General features: G+C 35.7%; 1 protein-coding gene across 1 annotated transcript in view; it reads right to left on the reverse strand.

Moving 5' to 3' along the window:
* ADAMTS6 (ADAM metallopeptidase with thrombospondin type 1 motif 6) overlaps positions 1 to 20558 on the reverse strand; it is a 400513-nt gene that overhangs the window by 266169 nt on the left and 113786 nt on the right. Inside the window, 2 exon segments of the mRNA XM_053701330.1 lie at positions 5334 to 5358; positions 5360 to 5378. Of these exon segments, the coding sequence (XP_053557305.1) occupies positions 5334 to 5358; positions 5360 to 5378 (44 nt within the window).

Here is a 20558-nt window from a genome sequence, read left to right on the forward strand (position 1 = left end):
TCTCAAAGAATTCTTTAGGATTAAGACACAAAGAAGGAACATCAATTTCTCTACTAATGTTGTTCAAATTCACAACCTTAGGAAAAAAAGAAGTCCACTAAACAACTTATCTAGATGAAAAAATCAGATAAGGAGACACACAAGAGAGAGCTGATAAATCAGAAACTCTTGTAGTAGCAGAAGAGATAGTCAAAAGAAACAATACTTTCCAAGAAAGTAGATAATCTTCAAAGAAAATACAGGCTCAAAAGAGAAGAGCCTGCAACATCTTTAAACCAAATAAGACTCCAAAAAGGAGAAATTAATAAATGAGCAGACTTGATACCATCCAAAGCCTGAACAAAACAGTGAATATCAGGAAGTTTAAACAATCTTTCTAGGAAATAAAACAGAAAGATTTGTCCCTTCAAATAATTTACAGATAAATTATCCAAACATCCTGAAAAAACTGTAAACTCCCTAGGAATTCTAAAAGAATGCCAAAAGAATGTATGAGAAGAACACCATAAAATATAGGTTTTCCAAACCTGATAATACATGTTCCTTGAAACAGAACTTATAAGCCTGCAACATAGTGATAGAAACCACTAATGAACTAAATCAATTTCCATACCAATAAATTAGTAATTTGAGATCCCGATGGAAAAATAGCCCCTAAAACAAGAGGGCTGGCCAAAAAGAAAGCGGTCAAGGATGGCCAACTTGGACATCTGAACAAGATCCACATACTAAAACCTGTGAGCCAAGCTGATGCCATCAGAAACACATGACACTGTTCCAATATGATCTTGGAAATCACCCTTGGAAGAAAAAACAGAAGTGGAAAGATAAAGACAGGTTGCAAAACCAAGACTACTGCTAATGCATCCACCATTTCTGCCTGAGGATCCCTGGACCTGAAAAGGTACCTGGGAAATTGAGAAAAACACATCAGTATAGAGATACCCCTCTCCCGGATGTAAAGACTGACGGCTGAGATAATCACCTTCCAAATGTCTAAACCCGAGATAAAAAATCGTAGAAAATAGATAGGAGATTAATTCCATCTAAGAACATATTCAAGATACTTCTTAATTGCTTAAGGAACTATGAGTCCCTATTTGTTGATTGGCATATGCCACAGTTGTGATATAGTCTGTCTGAAAGCAAAAAGTTAAAAAAGTGCTCTCCTAAAAGAGGTCAAGCCTGAAAGAACTCTGAAAAATAGTACAGAGTTCAAAATATTGATTGGAAACCTTGCCTCTTGAAGTTTTCCAAAACCCCTTGTGCTGTCAGAGACCCTCAGACAGCTCCCCAACCTGTAAGACTTGCATCCATTTAAGAATACAGTCCAGGAAGGACGAACAAAAGGAGGCCCCCTGAATAAAATGATGATAGACTAATCACCAAAACAGGGAGAGTAGAATGTTAGGATTTAAAATTATCAACTGTGATATCTAAAAACAATCCCTTTATCATTGATTCAGTATGCAAAGCAAAAAGAGATCTCTGATGAAAAACGAGCAAAGGAAACCACCGCTTGATGCTGCAGTTATGAGACCTAAAAACTTTCATGCACATAGCTACTGAAAGAAATGTTCTAGACTGTAATTTAGACAGGCTAATGCAATTACAAGTGACTTTTGTCCAATAAAGACAAAGACATGAACACAGAATCCATCTAGAAACCCAAAAAGAAGTGACCCTTGCCTGAGGAAACCCGAAACTCTTAGGTAAATTAAATCCTCTAACCATGTCTTAAAGAAACAAAACTTAGTTGATTCATGAGGGATTCCAAAATAAAGAAAAGTCCATATATTTGAATACTGCTCTTTCATATGTATGTATTGGGTACTTTGTAAAGCACGTCTAATCACACCGTAAAGGACTCAAGATGTTGCTCATTTAATCGACCTCAGAAGGATGAAAGGCTGAATGGATCTCGCCGGAATCAAACACTGCAACCCTCAGGTTGCTACAGAGCTCAGCCACAGTGCATTAGCATGCTGAGCTATCTGTCCGGCTTTAATAAAAGAAAAGTTTAAGCTAATACCAAGATACCATCCAAATAAGGAAGAACCACAATACCCTACTGTCCTGAAAACAGAAAGAAGGGCACCAAGAACCTTTGAAAAGACTCATAAAGGCTGTCCGCTAGACCAAATAGAAAAGTGAAAATTGGTAAAGCTTATCGAAAAAGGATAATCTCAGAATCCACAAGTGGTCTGAATGAAATAAAATTACCATTGCTGAACAAAAAGGCATAATAGTCCTTATAATCGCCAACTTAAAAGTTGAGACTCTAACAAAACAATATAAAAGTCTTCAGATCAAGATTGGACTGAATAGAACCTTTCTTCTTTGGGACAAAGAATAGAATTAACTAGAAACCCAAATCCTGTTCCTGCTAAAAGAACTGGTATAGTCACCTCCTGAAAAAAAAATTCACAGAGTGTACTGAGAAAGATTATTCCCATAGGAGGGTCTCATTCTAAAAATCTATTAAAATCCTAAGAATAATATAGATTTTGGACTGAGTTCATCCAAAAACAATTTAATCTGCCCCCCCACCAGAAGGACTGGTTGAGAACCGTACCTTCATGCAGTCTAATAACTAGTAATATATATAGCGTTTTTCTCCCAGAAGTATACAAAAAAACGATTTTTTCAGTGCTTACACTCGGAGTTAACCAAATTAGCAGCTGATAAAAACTGTTGTTTTTTTTTATTACCCAAATAAATGGTACACAATAAATTGACCTCAAAGGGCCAAAGAGCTTTATTAACCCTGCCGGGAAATTAATCTATAACCCTTGGATCTAGAACAAGCGTTTTAGTAGTCAGGACATTCACCAACTGATCTACATCACCGGAATAAAAGTAGGGCAGAAAAAAACTCTAAACCTCCAGAAATAGTGGAGATAACAGAAATCAAACAAATTATTATCCTAACAAGATAGAGATAATAAAATATACTTGAAATCATAATAATAGATATAGTAAACATAATTAAATGAATTCATCTAAAGTAAATAGAGTTATATACTTGAGAATCTGAAACTGCTTATGCCAACTGTTCAACAAAGGTTGAGAGAAAAGTAATGTCAGCCACAGATAAAGCTATGTGATATAAATATAAACAGTAAGTGAATATGCCTCTACTAAGGGTTATATTCAAATTCTAAAGAATCCTGAAAATAAGTACCAATTTCTATAGAAATAGTAGTACAGTCTCAAGAGGGAATCAGAATAACCATTCTCTAGAATATAATACAGATAGTATATTGAATAGGAGAAGACCTCAAAAGCAAAAATGTTAAAATCCAGATTTGAAAAGGATTAACATAGTTAATAGGAGGACTAGACTCCTAAAAGCTATAAATAACAAAATTTCCTTAGCAAAGAACAAAACATGTTCAAATGAAAAATAAGGAAAATTTTTACTAAACTGTCTGATACAGGATCCTTTGAGCCAAAGAAACCTTCATCAGTAGAATAAACTTAAGTATGCTGTCGGTCAGAACAAAAATTTTGAAAAGACCTCGTAAGTTTACTTAAAGGCATAATAGCAGTCATAACCTTTTATGATATAAGCAACAACATGTGATGTTTGCAGTTAAAATCAAATACATGAATTGAATGTGTAAAAAACAGTAAATGTCATTGTACATGTAGAAACATTGCTAGCATAAAAACATGATAAATAAATGCCACATAATTGAGCTGAAGAATAACAACAGCTTAATAATGAAAAGAACACACTTAGCTTTGTAGAATTGTGTTCCAGGGCATCATAGTTTCTACAGTGCCATCAGAGTCAGGAACAGAAAAAGAAACATAACATTAGGCAAAACATTCCACAATGTAACAGTTTTAGTAGAGAAAAACCAAAAGATATTTTTTTAAAAAATAAAATAAAAAAGCAGGCATAATAGCTTTAAAAATTCATGAAAACAGCGAGCAATAGAGGGAGAGGGGGTAAAATAACGAAAACTTGGTGCCAAGAATGATGTATTACGCAAAAAGAAAAAAAAAAGATTTTGGCGCAAAACTAACACCAGGAAATGACAGCATTTTGGTGCCCTTGCGAGCCTAGATTTGTGTCTGCGAAAAAATGAAAGTCAAATTAGAAAAAGACTGAACCCCAGGTAAGAAAAAATAAACTTCCCAAACATGATTCCCTATACTGAAACTGTTTAGACTGCAAATGGAAATACACATAGACCTGACTCATGGCAAATATAAGTAAAATACATATATTTAAAACTTTATATTAATACATAAAGGCGTCAAACCATAGCTGAGAGTGTCTTAAATAATGATACATACTTACCGAAAGACACCCATCCACATATAGCAGATAGCCAAACCAGTACTGAAAGCTATCAGCAGAGGTAATGGTATATAAGAATATATCGTCAATCTGAAAAGGAGGTAGGAGATGAATCCCTACGACCGATAACAGAGAACCCTTGAAAAGATTTCCTGTGAGAGAAACCATAGAATCAATAGGCGATACTCTCTTCAGCATCCCTCTGACAAACACTGTACTCTGAGAGGAATTGGGCTTCAGAATGCTTAGAAGCGCTTATGCATAGAAGAAATCATAAAAAATCAAGCACAAACTTACTTCACCACCTCCATAGGAGGCAAAGTTTGTAAAACTGAGTTGTGGGTGTGGTAGGTGTATTTATAGGTATTTGAGGTTTGGGAAATTTTGCCCCCTCCTGGTAGGAATGTATATCCCATACGTCACTAGCTCTTGGACTCTTGCCAATTACATGAAAGAAACATTTTTAACATTTCCATTAATTTTATGAGATATCAGTAAATGTGAACTCTGATGATGATGCCGAGTGGCTGCTGTATCTTCACCATGTAGATGAAAGTAAAGACAGTAGCTGAAGATAAACTGCTTACAGACCACTTAGGGGGCGATTCTATAAAGTTCGCAAGTCTAGACTTGGTTTTTCACGCCAACACTTGCAAGGGCAGCCCTCAAAGAATTCTACTACAAACAATGAGAGCTCTCAGCTCTCCTTTGTTGAAAATGCATACCCAGGTAGGCTCAGGAGCAAGAAATGCACTACTGGCTGCTAGCTGCTGAGTTGGTGACTGCACATAAATGCCTATTTCATTGGTTCATGTATCTCTTTCTTTTTTTTACCAAAAATCAGTATCATCGTGTTCCCTCACTCATGGACCCAGCTGTATGCAATTTGTGGCAGTTTACAAATAAATTTTGATGATAATAATAATAATAATAATAATAATAATAAAATATAATATCTATGCCCTATATCTGAAATAACAATTTCATCAAATGTATCCCCATATCACAACTGATTACTTACCTAGTGTTCCACATGGCTTGTTTTTTGTATGTGCAGATGTCATACCTGTTAAAGACATAAGGGAAGAAGACATGACTAGACGATTAGAGACTTCACTGTAAAAGTGAAATGATATTCAGACTGAAGTTAGAAAATGAAAGCACTCACTGGCTTCAGTCATCAGTGACAATCCTTTTTTTTATTATGTGACCGTTTCGGGACCACACAAAGGTCCCTTCCTCTGACAAAGTGAAGGGAGTGGAAGGGACGTTTGGAGGTCCCAAAAACGTCAAATAATAAAAAAGGATTGCAACTGATGGACCGAAGCCCAGTGAGTTCTTTCATTTTCTAACTCTTATATAGCACTCTGGCAGTTGGAGTTTGGTGGTACGAGTGCACAACACAACTATCTGGATTTTATATATATATATATATATATATATATATATATACACACAGTATATATATATATATATATATATATATATATATACACACACACACACACACACACACACACACACAGAGAGAGAGAGAGAGAGAGAGAGAGAGAGAGAGAGACGAGTGAGAGAATAGAGAGAGAGGAGTGAGAGATAAAGATAGTTAAATAGACAGACAGAAAGACAAGATTTTCATATAGTTATATAATAAGATAGATAAAGAAATAGATGTGTTGAGTTTGTTATTATTGCATAATTGCACACTGGGATAAACACATAGCTAATCTCCTCTGCTAGATGCGCTCCTGGTTTGCAGCCCTATAGCAGGGTGTCAAGTTGCCGTCAACTATATGTTTAACCCTTTGTAGAGGACTAAATATATAATTACCAGCTATATGTACAAAAATAAGATGTTTTAACAAATTAAAATGGTTTTAATTAGTGCCCTAGAATATCCATTGAGAGAGGAAAAAAAGATTACACACATTTATATCTGTATATCTCTAGCTATCAATCTATTTTAAGTTCATACTTGTTGGTAACAGAGATTTGTATTGTAATTCCAATTGTCATACCACAAATCAGCTTAATTATGTGCCAGCAACTAGAATGTCAGCAGTTTTAGCAAGCCGGTATAAACCTTTTTAATACATACAAGCTCTGGCATTCAGCCAACTGGATACTAGCCAATAGGGAAAAAAGGTTAAAGTAGAAGTGATCTTCTTAACATTAACCCTTTCTGTACATCACATCTTGTCTATGTAAATAATCTGTACAGCGTTGATCTATTTAATACCATTTGCAGATTATTTTCTTTACAGCAAAGCATCCTAATGTTCCTTAGTGCGTTTAATAAAAGAAGAATCTTTAATACGAGTTCATGCAGCAAGTACATTAAATATAACTAGCATTCTATCAATGGTAAAGTGATGATCACACGAGCCATAGCTACTATTTGAACACATTTTTACATTTTTACAATACAATACTTTCACTACTTAAAGGGACAGTCTACACCAGAATTTTTATTGTTTTAGAAGATAGATAATCCCTTTATTACCCATTTCCCCAGTTTTGCATAACCAACACAGTTATATTAATATACTTTTTAACCTCTGTGATTATCTTGTATCTAAGCCTCTGCAAACTGCCCCCCTTTTTTCAGTTCTTTTGACAGACTTGCAGTCTAGCCAATCAGTGCCTGCTCCCAGATTTCTTCACGTGCACGAGCACAGCCGTTATCTATATGAAATATGTGAAACTAACACCCTCTAGTGGTGAAAAACTGTTAAAATGCAATCCTGAAAGAGGTGGGCTTCAAGGTCTAAAGAAATTAGCATATGAACCTCCTAGGTTAAGCTTCAACTAGGAATACCAAGAGAACAAAGCAAAATTGGGTGATAAAAGTAAATTGAAAATTGTTTAATATTACATGCTCTATCTGAATCATGAAAGTTTATTTGGCTAGACTGTCCCTTTAAAATCCAATGTCTGCTCAGTTTAATAGAGTGATTCACCACAACAGCACTACTGCCTCAGAATAAATATCCCTATCTGTTTTATAGGGGAAGAAGCTCTAAAACCAAAATGGAGCAATTTTAGCCAACTGGAGGAAATGTATAATAGAATGTATGTTAAACAAAAATAACTTTCTCTATTATTAGTTTTGTTTGAATTTAAAGACTGCCACAAAATATCCAAAAGTCTGGCTTATGAGTTGGGTCTTTGTAGTAGCAAGTCTTCCTAGCTGTGGGTAAGAAATTAATTCTTAGTTTAAAAGGAGAAGAAATTAGAGCTGGAGTTTAACATCTTGACTGCCAAAAAGCATTTTTTGTGTTTTTTCAGAAACTTTGTTCCAATGCATTCTAGCACACTATGAATTTGTTACCCAATAATTTTGTTGTTTCCTACCCATTAGTTTGAGTCAACACTTGAAAATCTGTATGTAACCGGATAGAAAAAAAAAAGTAAGAATCATCCAAATCAAGGGTTAACTTTTTGGAATCAACCCTTTCAGAATAGAATAACAATCACAAATAATGATTCCTAATAATTATATTTTACCAACAACTGTCCCACATTTGGAAATAAGTATTAATAAAAGTGTGAATTTTCTCACTGTTTTAAGGATGAAGGTTTTTCCCAGTTTCTGTGTTTAAATGACAGGGCTATTTTGGCATGTTTGCTTTGTATTGGTCCATTTTCTAACAAACACAGCTTTCTTGTGATACCCTATGTGGTGAAAAAATGGGGGAGGATTATTTATTGCAGTTTTCCTTATAATTATTTCTATAAAACTAGTGTAGCTTAAGAAAAATACCTCAAACCAGATTATTTTATCGTGATTTTAGAATTATGTAATTTGAAGCAAATATAGGCCAAATACTACAAGGTTGGAATTATTGAATAAATGCTTAAAATCTGCTATGCTTGGACTCTAAACCCAAGACAAACAGGATTACTTTAGAGACCATCCTGTAATCATTTAATTATCATCAAACAACTTTAGAAGTCATTTGCACATCATCAGACATCATCAGGCTTGTAAAGTCATCAGCTAAGGTAAAAAAATTCTGGGTGATGACTTCAGAATGATTAGCTTAACGATTACTTCACAAGCATGAACAGCCAGTGAATGATTCTAGAGTAATCTCATTTGAATAATTTGGCCTGTGGGCATACTTCAGGATGGCTTCTGATAACTAGTCTGGAGTCATCAATTACTTTAGAATGACTCCAGGAAGATCATCCTTTTTGACTAAGAAGCGTAATAGCAATCACCTAATGAAAATCACTTCACAGAGATAAAACCATAAAGATTACATGCGGACAATTCTCAAAAAGAGAACCTGTCCACTTTCAACTGCCTGTTGTGATGCAGCATTGTGTGGCAATTTATCATTGCACAAAAGCTATCTTTTGCTATGCCACTCCCTGCTTTAACACAACCAACTGCATGAGACCAGTGCATGTCAATCACCCTGAACAAGTTAGCGTCAAATAGGATAAAGAAGAACTTTTTCAGCTTCTTAAATTTGTAGTTGCACCACAAAACCTCAAAAGCTGTGAATACCTAATAAATGTTTCAAGGAAAAGAATATATTTGTAGAAACTAAAAAGGTATTTACTTTTATCATTTTTATACTTTCAATTTAACCATTCGTTTTAAGTATACAATCACTGTGACTAGCTATAACAGTTATAGTATAAACAGTAACAGTAATACTGTCACTGCAGAGTTGCTGGATAGCCTCACATGCAGGCATCCAGCAACTGCGTGAGATACACATTGATCTCAGAGTGTATATCTCATGTAACAGAGGCATCCCACTGTCAGGCATTCAATATTTCAGAAGCCTACCTAGGTATCTATTCAACACAGAATATCATGGGAACAAAGCAAATTTGAATAAAGAAGTAAACTAAAAACTTTTTTTAAATGGTATGCTCTGTCTGAATCACACAAAAAAAGTTTGGGTTAAATATCCCTTTAACCCCTTAATAACCAACGACATGCAGGGTACATCCTCCAACAAAAATACAGTTAACGACCGAGGACGTACCCTGTACGTCGTTGGTCTTTGAAAGCGGTGGAAGCTATCCTGATTGCTTCCAGACGTTTTCCTGTTATTGCAGTGATGCCTCGATATTGAGGCATCCTGCAATAACAGTTTTTAGCAGTCCGATGCAGAGAGCCATTCTGTGGCCCTCTCTGCATCGGCCATCGATGGCTATTGTTCGTTGGTGGGTGGGAGCTGATCCAGGGAGGTGGGTGGGCAGCCATCGGTGGAGGAGGCGGGCGGGATCGCGTGTGGGTGCAGGAGCGTACTCAATATGGTGCACAATAAGGCGGGGGTGGGGGGGTAGAGAGCTATTTGTGGGGGGGATCAGGGAGGTTGGGGGCTAAGGGGGGATCCTACACAGCAGAAATATTTTATTTATTTATTTTTAAAAAAAAATGTATTTTAGTACTAGCAGACTTTCTGCCAGTACTTAAAATGGCGGGGGACAATTGTGGAGTGGGGGAGGGAAGAGAACTGTTTGGGAGGGATAAGGGGTGTGATGTGTCAGGTGGGAGGCTACCTAATTAACAAGCTACCTAATTAACCCGTTCACTGCTAGACATAATACACGTGTGATGCGCAGCGGCATTAAGCTGCCTTCCAATTACCAAAAAGCAACGCCAAAGCCATATATGTCTGCTATTTCTGAACAAAGGGGATCCCAAAAAAGCATTTACAACCATTTGTGCCATAAATGCACAAGAGGTTTTTAAAAAATTTCAGTGAGAAACCTAAAGTCTTTGAAAAAGTTTGTGAAAAAGTGAACGATTTTTTTTATTTGATTGCACGAAATATACCAAAATGGGCCTAGATCAATACTTTGAGTTGTCTACTACACTAAAGCTAAAATTAACCCTATAAGCTCCCCAATTAACCCCTTCACTGCTAGGCATAATACACGTGTGGTGTGCAGCGGCATTTAGCGGCCTTCTAATTGCCAAAAAGCAACGCCAAAGCCATATATGTCTGCTATTTCTGAAGAAAGGGGATCCCAGAGAAGCTTTTACAACCATTTGTGCCATAATTGCACAAGCTGTTTGTAAATAATTTCAGTGAGAAACCTAAAATTGTGAAAAATGTAACATTCTTTTCTTAATTTGATCGCATTTGGCGGTGAAATGGTGGCATTAAATATATCAAAATGGGCCTAGATCAATACGTGGGGTTGTCTACTACAGTGCACTAAAAGTAAAATTAACCCTACAAGCTCCCTAATTAACCCCTTATCTGCTGGACATAATACACGTATAGTGCGCAGTGGCATTTAGCGGCCTTCTAATTACCAAAAAGCAACGCCAAAGCCATATATGTCTACTATTTCTGAAAAAAGGGGATTCCCAGAGAAGCGTTTACAACCATTTATGCCATAATTGAACAAGTTGTTTGTAAATAATTTCCGTGAGAAACCTAATGTTTGTGAAAAAATTTGTGAAAAAGTGAACAATTATTTTTATTTGATCGCATTTGGCGGTGAAATGGTGGCATGAAATATACCAAAATTGGCCTAGATCAATACTTTGGGATGTCTTCTAAAAAAAAATATATACATGTCAAGGAATATTCAGGGATTCCTGACAGATATCAGTGTTCTAATGTAACTAGCGCTAATTTTTTTAAAAAGTGGTTTGGAAATAGCAAAGTGCTACTTGTATTTATTGCCCTATAACTTGCAAAAAAAGCAAAGAACAAGTAAACATTGGGTATTTCTAAACTCAGGACAAAATTTAGAAACTATTTAGCATGGGTGTTTTTTGGTGGTTGTAGATGTGTAACAGATTTTGGGGGTCAAAGTTAGAAAAAGTGTGTTTTTTTCCATTTATTCTCATATTTTCTTTTTTTTTTATAGTAAATTATAAGATATGATGAAAATAATGTTATCTTTAGAAAGTCCATTAATGGCGAGAAAAACGGTATATAATATGTGTGGGTACGGTAAATGAGAAAGAGGAAAATTACAGCTAAACACAAACACCGCAAAAATGTAAAAATAGCCTTGGTCCCAAACGGACAGAAAATGGAAAAGTGATGTGGTTATTAATGGGTTAAAGTATTCTGGAAACTGGTCAATACTTTTATAGAAATTAGATTTTAGCACTTACTAAACTATTCCTAATAAAAAGAAATACTTTTATTTACTAATAATCATAGTATTAGTAATGTAATCTGACACTTAAATATCCAGAAAAAAAGACAAGCAAGTTCATGAAAACATTTCATATTAAATTATATTTTTATGTTCTCTTCTAATAAACACAGTATGTACTTAATACTGTTCAATTATCAAAATTGCTACGAAACTAGACAATATTTATATTCCACAAGATACCTTTAAGTGCTGAATATCTTGTATCTAATTCAGTTGGATACGCCAAAATGCATTTTATAGAATAGTACCACATGGTATTTTTCTTCTGGCAAAGCAATGTAATAGTTTAAATGTAAGTGCTGTGTTACAGTATCCAAAAAGGAGTGTAGTGATCTATTTCCAAAATAATTAAAATGAAAGATGGGAGAAGCTTGGCTCACATTTAACACCAAAAAATAAATAAATCCCAAGTCTTAGTTCAGTATCATTTTGTTTTACAGCTTCTCCATTAACAGTTATTCTCATGCAGATCTGTAAAACCAAGAAAATAATAGGATTCACATGTTTCCTCAAACCCATCTTCTGATGAAAGTCTTAGAAAAATATACCAATAAGAAATTTAACAGCTCTATATTTACTCATTTCACTGAAAATGCCAAAAGTCCATTGTTTCCGAGACACTTGTGAAAAAAAAAAATGGAAAAATCACAAAGGAATGGTATGGTTTATGACTACTCAAAGGAATCTTGTATGACGTTTCCAGTTTCAAGTTTCTCCAACTGAGAATGAACGATGAACAGAAATGAACTTATGCAAAGAAGTAGGTGGTTAGAGTCCCAGAAAATGAGTAGTTTGACCTTTGAGTTCAGTTAACACATCTCTGACATTTCCACTATTTCAGCACTGTGATCCTTTAGCTCAGCAGGGAACCGAGAAATACAGTGTTCCAAGACATTAGTCACATCAGACCGCGTAACTCTGACGTCATCAATAGGTCAAAAGTTCATTCCTCATAAGGCACTTACATGAAACCTTGACACTGTTAAATCAAACAACACCCCAGGCTATTTTTTTTTAAACTGTACAACAATATTATTATTAGTATCATTATCTCTCCAATCAAAATCACAGACTGCCTCCAATCAACATCTCTGATTTGAATTAATGATTAAAATGAAGCACGGTCGGGTAAACTCTAGTATTCGCTCCTGACTCTCTGTGCAACCTGCCCAGTTTACAGAAGTAAATAACAGGAAAACAGACAAAATAAATATTTTAATGTACACAAAATTGGTTGTTTTTTTTTTAACTATAATAACATGTAATTTAAGGCATAACTTTCAAACCATTATTCGTTTAATATTAACCAGGGCCGGCTCAACCATGTGACCAAGTGGGTCTAACAAGGGGCAGCACTTCAGTGACTGAGATAGTTACTGTCAGACCCAGACCACTACTATCCTCTGTCCCCATGGGGGAAGTCTCAGGCTCCCAGCAGCATAACCTCATCATGCACAAAGACACAGAACCGGTCAGGGGCGACATTCAAGGTGGGACAAGAGAATCCCTTTGCTAACGTCCTTCCCAATTATGCCGCAATTGTGCATAAGCATTAGTTGCATGCAGGTAGGCAGGCTTAGTAAGGTGCCCTCAACTGCACTGCTCCCCCCTATATCTCAGATCTTGTCTCCAGATACTCTCCCTCACGTCCCCTTGGCTCTGCTAACAACCTGCTCATCTCCTGTTACCCTCCCCACATTCCCGTCTACAGGACTTCGCCAGATTGGCCCCTATCTTGTAACTCTATGCCTCACTCCACAAGAATCTCACCTAGTTTTGTAAGTTTCAAGCTCTCCCTAAAGACTCTACTGTTCAGGGAGGCATACAACCTACGCTAACCTTTCCTAAATTCAGTTCCTCTCACCCTTTATCCCCTTGAACCCCCTTAGCATGTAAGCCTATGAGCCCAGCTGTTTGTAGATCACTACAACAGTGCAACTCTTATAAATCCCTATAAATGTTACCTTGCATATCATGTTTATAGAATCTGTTGGTGCTCTATTAATAACTGATAATATTAATAAGGTCATTGCCCAGGCTAGTAGGTTGTTATGCTAAGCAATAATGTTACTACTGGGGAGGGTCGTCATTGCATTCTCATACCCAGGAAGCACAATATCTTGAGCCGGTCCTAATATTAACCTAAAACATTTTTATTTTTGTATTTTTTAATCCATTGTTTAGCATTTTTTTGGCAGCTATAATTAGTAAATCTAAAGAAGCCCTTTAATCACAAATATATTTCTAAAATTGCAAACTATAGTCATTTTCTAAAGGTCTTTGTTCTGCTGAAAACAAATTTTAATGTCACAGAAAAATGAAGAAAAACACTAAAAGTGATGCTTAAATCCAATGAGTGCAAAAGACTAAGGATAACTTTAGCCCAGGAGTATGAAATGACTTAGCAGTGCCTTATTTAAACTACTTTTTATTTTAATGCTCACGGATGTGTCATTATCCATCAATAGAGCTGAAGGGGTTGTCATTACCAGACAGTGAGTAATCTGTCTAAGGATGGCTTGTGCACAAACATAGATTTCCTGTTTCCAGTATCGCGTTAAAGGGACATATAAGCATCTTATTCCACCACTGCTTGCAGAGAGCTATGCCTTAAACCTCACAAATGGATTAAAAACATTAAAGGGACATACAACCCAAAATTTCAGAAAGAACATCATATTTTAAACAATTTTCTAATTTACTTTTATCAAATTGTCTTTATTTTCTTTTTTATAATTTATTGAAACGCAGGAAAACAAGCTCAAGAGAGCGCACGTGTGCTATGGCAGTAGTTTTGCAACAATGTTATACATTAGCAAGCGCACTAGATGGCAGCACTGCTTCCTGTCATGTAGTGCTAAAGATATGTGCACATTACCTATCTAGATAGCAATTCAACAAAAAATAACATGAAAAAGCAAATTTGATAATAGAAGTAAAAGGAAACTTCTGGGTTTCACGTCCCTTTAAGCCAGCAATGCATTTGCACTCCTGAACTGAAAACAACTTGTAATTGGCAGCTACATACATATGCCATTCCTGATTGTCTCACCAACGCATATTAAAGGGATATTAAACAATGCTCCTTTAGTAAAAACAAATGTTAAATCAAAGTAAACATAAAAAGAGCCGACTCAAACTAGGTTTTTAACCCCTGCAAATAGGTTAAACACATACGGATAGATTACGAGTCTTGCGTTAGCCTTAAAAAGCAGCGTTGAGGGATCCCAACGCTGCTTTTTAACGCCCACTGGTATTACGAGTCAGGTAGGTACAGGTGTACCGCTCACTTTTTTCCGTGATTTTAGCATACCGCAAATCCCCTTACGTCAATTGCGTATCCTATCTTTTAAATGGGATTTGCCTAATGCCGGTATTACGATCGCCTGAAAAGGTGAGCGGTAGACCCTCTCCTGGCAAGAATCCTACAACATTTAAAAGTCAGTAGTTAAGAGTTTTATGGGCTAACGCCAGAACATAAGGCTCTTAACTAAAGTGCTAAAAAGTACACTAACACCCATAAACTACCTATTAACCCTTAAACCGAGCCCCCACCCCCCACATCGCAAACACTTAAAGGGACACTGAACCCAATTTTTTTTCTTTTGCAATTCAGATAGAGCATGCAATTTTAAGCAACTTTCTAATTTACTCCTATTATTAATTTTTCTTCTTTCTCTTGCTATCTTTATTTGAAATAAAAGCCATCTAAGTTTTTTTGGGTTAAGAACTCTGGACAGCACTTTTTGATTGGTGGATGGATTTTTTCCACCAATCAGCAAGGACAACCCAGGTTGTTCACCAAAATGGGCCGGCATCTAAACTTAGATTCTTACATTTCAAATAAAGATACGAAGAGAATAAAGAAAATTTGATAATAGGAGTAAATTAGAAAGTTGCTTAAAAATTCATGCTCTATCTGAATCACAAAAGAAAAATTTTGGGTACAGTGTCCCTTTAACTAAAATGTTTAACCCCTAATCTGCCGACCGGACATCGCCGCCACTTTTAATAAATTTATTAATCCCTAAACCGCAGCACTCCCGCCTCGCAGACACTAGTTAAATTTTATTAACCCCTAATCTGCCGTCCCTAACATCGCCGACACCTAACTACATTTATTAACCCCTAATATACCGCCCCCAATGTCGCCGATACTATATTAAATTTATTAACCCCTAAACCTAAGTCTAACCCTAACAACCCCTAACTTAAATATAATTTCAATAAAACGAAATAAATTTACTACTATTAAATAAATTAATCCTATTTAAAATGAAATACTTACCGATAAAATAAACCGTAAAATAGCTACAATATAACTAATAGTTACATTGTAGCTAGCTTAGGATTTATATTTATTTTACAGGCAACTTTGTATTTATTTTAACTAGGCACAATAGTTATTAAATAGTTATTAACTATTTAATAACTTCCTAGTTAAAATAAGTACAAATTTACCTGTAAAATAAATCCTAACCTAAATTACAATTACACCAAACACTACACTATCATTAAACTAAATTACCTAAACTACCTACAATTAATTACAATTAAATTAAACAAACAAAATTACAGAAAATAAAAAAAAATTACAAGAATTTTAAACTAAATACACCTAATCTAATCCCCCTAATAAAATAAAAAAGCCCCCCAAAATAATAAAATTCCCTATCCTATACTAAATTACAAATAGCCCTTAAAAGGGCCTTTTGCGGGGCATTGCCCCAAAGTAATCAGCTCTTTCACCTGTAAAAAAAAAAATACAATATCCCCCCCAACATTAAAACCCACCACCCACACACCCAACTCTAAAACCCACCCAAGCCCCCCTTAAAAAAACCTAACACTACCCCCTTGAAGATCACCCTACCTTGCAAGCTGGGCACAAGTGGACCTTCAGAGGGGCAGAAGTGTTCATCCGATCTGGGCAGAAGAGGTCCTCCATACGGCAGAAGTCTTAATCCAGGCGGCATCTTCTATCTTCATCCTTCCGGAGCGAAGCGGGTCCATCTTCAAGACATACGACGCGGAGCATCCTCTTCATCCAACGGCCGACGACTGAATGACTGGTAATTTAAGTGACGTCATCCGAGATGGCGTCCCTTGAATTCCAATTGGCTGATAGAATCTTCTCAGCCAATCGGAATTAAGGTAGGAAAAATCCTATTGGCTGATGCAATCAGCCAATAGGATTGAAGTTCAATCTGATTGGCTGATTGGAACAGCCAATAGAATCTAAACTCAATCCTATTGGCTGATTGGATCAGCCAATCGGATTGAACTTCAATCCTATTGGCTGATTGCATCAGCCAATAGGATTTTTCCTACCTTATATCCGATTGGCTGATAAGATTCTATCAGCCATTTGGAATTCAAGGGACGCCATCTCGGATGACGTCACTTAAATTACCAGTCATTCAGTCGTCGGCCGTCGGATGAAGAGGATGCTCCGCGTCGTATGTCTTGAAGATGGACCCGCTTCGCTCCGGAAGGATGAAGATAGAAGATGCCGTCTGGATTAAGACTTTTGCCGCTTGGAGGACCTCTTCTGCCCGGATCGGATGAAAACTTCTGCCCGACTGGGTGAAGACATCTCAAGGTAGGGTGATCTTCAAACGGGTAGTGTTATGTTTTTTTAAGGGGGGATTGGGTGGGTTTTAGAGTAGGGTTGGGTGTGTGGGTGGTGGGTTTTTAATGTTGGGGGGGTATTGTATTTTTTTTTACAGATGAAAAGCTGATTACTTTGGGGCAATTGCCCCGCAAAAGGGCCCCTTTTATGGGCTATTTGTAATTTTAGTATAGGGTAGGGAATTTTATTATTTTGGGGGGATTTTTTTATTTTATTAGGGGGATCTAGAGTAGTGTGTAATTAGTTTAAAATTCTTGTAATTCTTATTTTATTTTCTGTAATTTTGTGTTTGTTTTTTTTTCAAATTTAGTTAATTTAATATAATTGTAATTAATTGTAGGTAGTTTAGGTAATTAGTTTTAATGATAGTGTAGTGTTAGGTGTAATTGTAACTTAGGTTAGGGTTTATTTTATCAGGTAAATTTGTACTTACTTTTAATAGGAAGTTATTAAATAGATAATAACTATTTAATAACTATTCTACCTAGTTAAATAAAAACTTGCCTGTAAAAATAAAAATAAACCCTAAGCTAGATACAATGTAACTATTAGTTATATTGTAGCTATCTTGTGGTTTATTTTATAGGTAAGTATTCAGTTCTTAATTAGGAATAATTATTTAATTGTAGTAAATTTATTTTAGATGTATTTAAATTATATTTAAGTTAGGGGGTTTGTTAGGGTTAGACTTAGGTTTAGGGGTTAATAAATGTATTATAGTGGCGGCGACGTTGGCGGGCGGGTGACGGCAGATTAGGGGTTAATAATTTAATATAGTTGAGGCGACGTGGGGGGGCAGACTTAGGGGTTAATAACAATAATGTAGGTGTCGGCGATGTTGGGGGTAAAGATTAGGGGTTCATAAGTATAATGTAGGTGGCAGCGATAGTGAGGGCGGCAGATTAGGGGTTAATAAGTGTAAGATTAGGGGTGTTTTGTATAGACTCAGGGTTCATGTTAGGGTGTTAGGTGCAGACATAAAATTAATTCCCCATAGGAAACAATGGGACTGCGTTAGGAGCTGAACGCTGCTTTTTTGCAGGTTTTTTTCAGCCAGCTCAGCCCCATTGTTTCCTATGGGGAAATCGTGCACGAGCACGTTTTGCCAGCTTACCGCTACCGTAAGCAGCGCTGGTATTGAGGTGAGATGTGGAGCTAAAGTTTGCTCTACGCTCACCTTTTTGCGGCTAACGCCCTGGTTTAAAAAAAACCTGTAATACCCAGTGTTGTCTTAAGGTAGCATTAGAAAACAAAGGCTTGTTAGCAACGCACCCCTGTTAACGCAAAACTCGTAATTGGCCGATTGTTCATGCAAGCAGTAGAGCAATAATAAAACTGTCCATTATATTATAGCATTTGGTATTGATCTTTTATGTTCATTTAACATAAAATATTTTAGCATGAAAAGGGAGTTACTGTGTTCTAATTTCTTTTCTATCATATGCCCTAAAACATAAATATATATCTATATATACACACACACACACATATATATACACACACACACACCACACAGATAAATATATATACTGTAGATACACACACTATATTATATATATATATATAACAGGTAGAAAACTACCTGTATATTTTGTATATTTGCATCTGTAAAAATGGACAGTTTGGAGAGCATATGGGACCAAGTGTAAACCCCAATATCTTATGTCATTAGGTAATATTTACATGTCAACAATACAGCTTATACATATAAGCTAAAGGATAGTTTTATATAATATACAATATAATTATAATAATATTATAATATATTATATAATTTTTAATACTTTTGCACACATAGTACCCTTAGAAAGATTGTTCAGTAATGTAATCAGAAAGGTAACAGATGATTTAAATAAATATAGATTAGCATTTGTAATTTTAGAACACAAAAAACAATTCCGGATTTGGAGACACGTGTGTGTGTGTATATTGTCAATGTATATTTGACAATTGTTTGGAGGAACAATTGTCGTTTTTAGGGTCTGAGCATTATTAAACTACTAACTGTTAATCTGGTGCACTCACTCTATACTTGTTTTTATCAATAATTGTTTATCAACCACCACACCAACCTGTAGTAGTCAAGGGTAACTACAGGATTTTTGTTAGCGGTTATGCATTATGAAGTCTGTAGTGTGCTCTTCTAAATAAATTAATTCGAAAACACACAATTCTCAGAGGTAAATTAGAGGAAAAGTGGACAAAATAAACAATGAAAATATACTGCAATTTTTTACTAGATGTAATACATTTTATTTACAATCTCTGTGTTTTTTCTGTCCCTTTAAAGGGACAGTCTAGTATAAATTAAGCTTTACATTATTCAGATAGTACTTTTAATTTTTATCAAACTTTCCAATTTACTTTTATCATCAAATTTGCTTTTTTCTCTTGGTATTCTTAGTCCTAAACTAAACATAGGTAGCTCATATGCTAATTTTCTAAGCCTTTGAGGGCTGCCTCTTATCACAGGCTTTTTAAATCTCTTTTCAACACAAAGAGACAGAAAGTACAAAGGGCCATATAGATAACACTATGTTCAGGCACAGGAGTTATTTAAGATTTAGCACAAAACAACGCTAAATGTGTTCTGTTAAACAGGGTATGTGTATCAAGACATGCACATTTTTATTGGTTTGTGTTGTGGTATAGTTAGCCTGTTAAATCAAATGCTAAATTTAAGACATTAGATAATAAAACTGTCACAGTCATGTGATCAGGGGGCTGGAAGAAGGTTCCTAGATACAAGGTAATCACAGAGGTAAAAAGTATATTAATAAAACTGTGTTGGTTATGCAAAACTGGGGGAATGGGTAATAAAGGTAATTATCTACCTTTTTAAACAATAACAATTCTATGGTAGACTATCCCTTTAAAACTAGAACAGTGTCTGAAAATGCTAAAAAAACATGACCAGGTTCCTTGGTTTAAAATGCTCTCCAACCCCTGGTATTTAAATAGTTAAATGGACATTGTACACTAGATTTTTCTTTCCACAAATGTTTTATCCATTTATATAGCCAATGTTTTTGTATAAATGTAAGTTTTGCTTATTTATTTTTTTAATAACATTGTGATGATTTTCAGACTCCCCTCTCCTAACCCAAGCCCCACAGTGTCAGATGTATACATGTGTTCACAAACTCCTGCTGGTCCGGTTTATTATATCTGGTCTTTTCATATGCAGGGAAGGGGGGGGGGGGGGGGATGTGTCAACTGTTCTTGTTTTCCCAGCCCCTTTCATTGGGTGTGTCCCAGACTAACCTCGTCAACAGTGTTAAACTGGGAGCTTCTAAGTAAGTTTTTAAATGGATTTTAAACTGGATTTTTAGATTAGCATCTATGCATATTCTAATTTATATTAGTGTCTAGTACACCGCAGTTATATGAAATTGGTGTATACTGTACCTTTAACATGTTTATATCTGCGTTTCTGGCGCCTTTTTAATGACAAGTGCTACATTC

This window comes from Bombina bombina, chromosome 2 (genome assembly GCF_027579735.1).
Source record: "Bombina bombina isolate aBomBom1 chromosome 2, aBomBom1.pri, whole genome shotgun sequence".
NCBI lineage: Eukaryota > Metazoa > Chordata > Amphibia > Anura > Bombinatoridae > Bombina > Bombina bombina.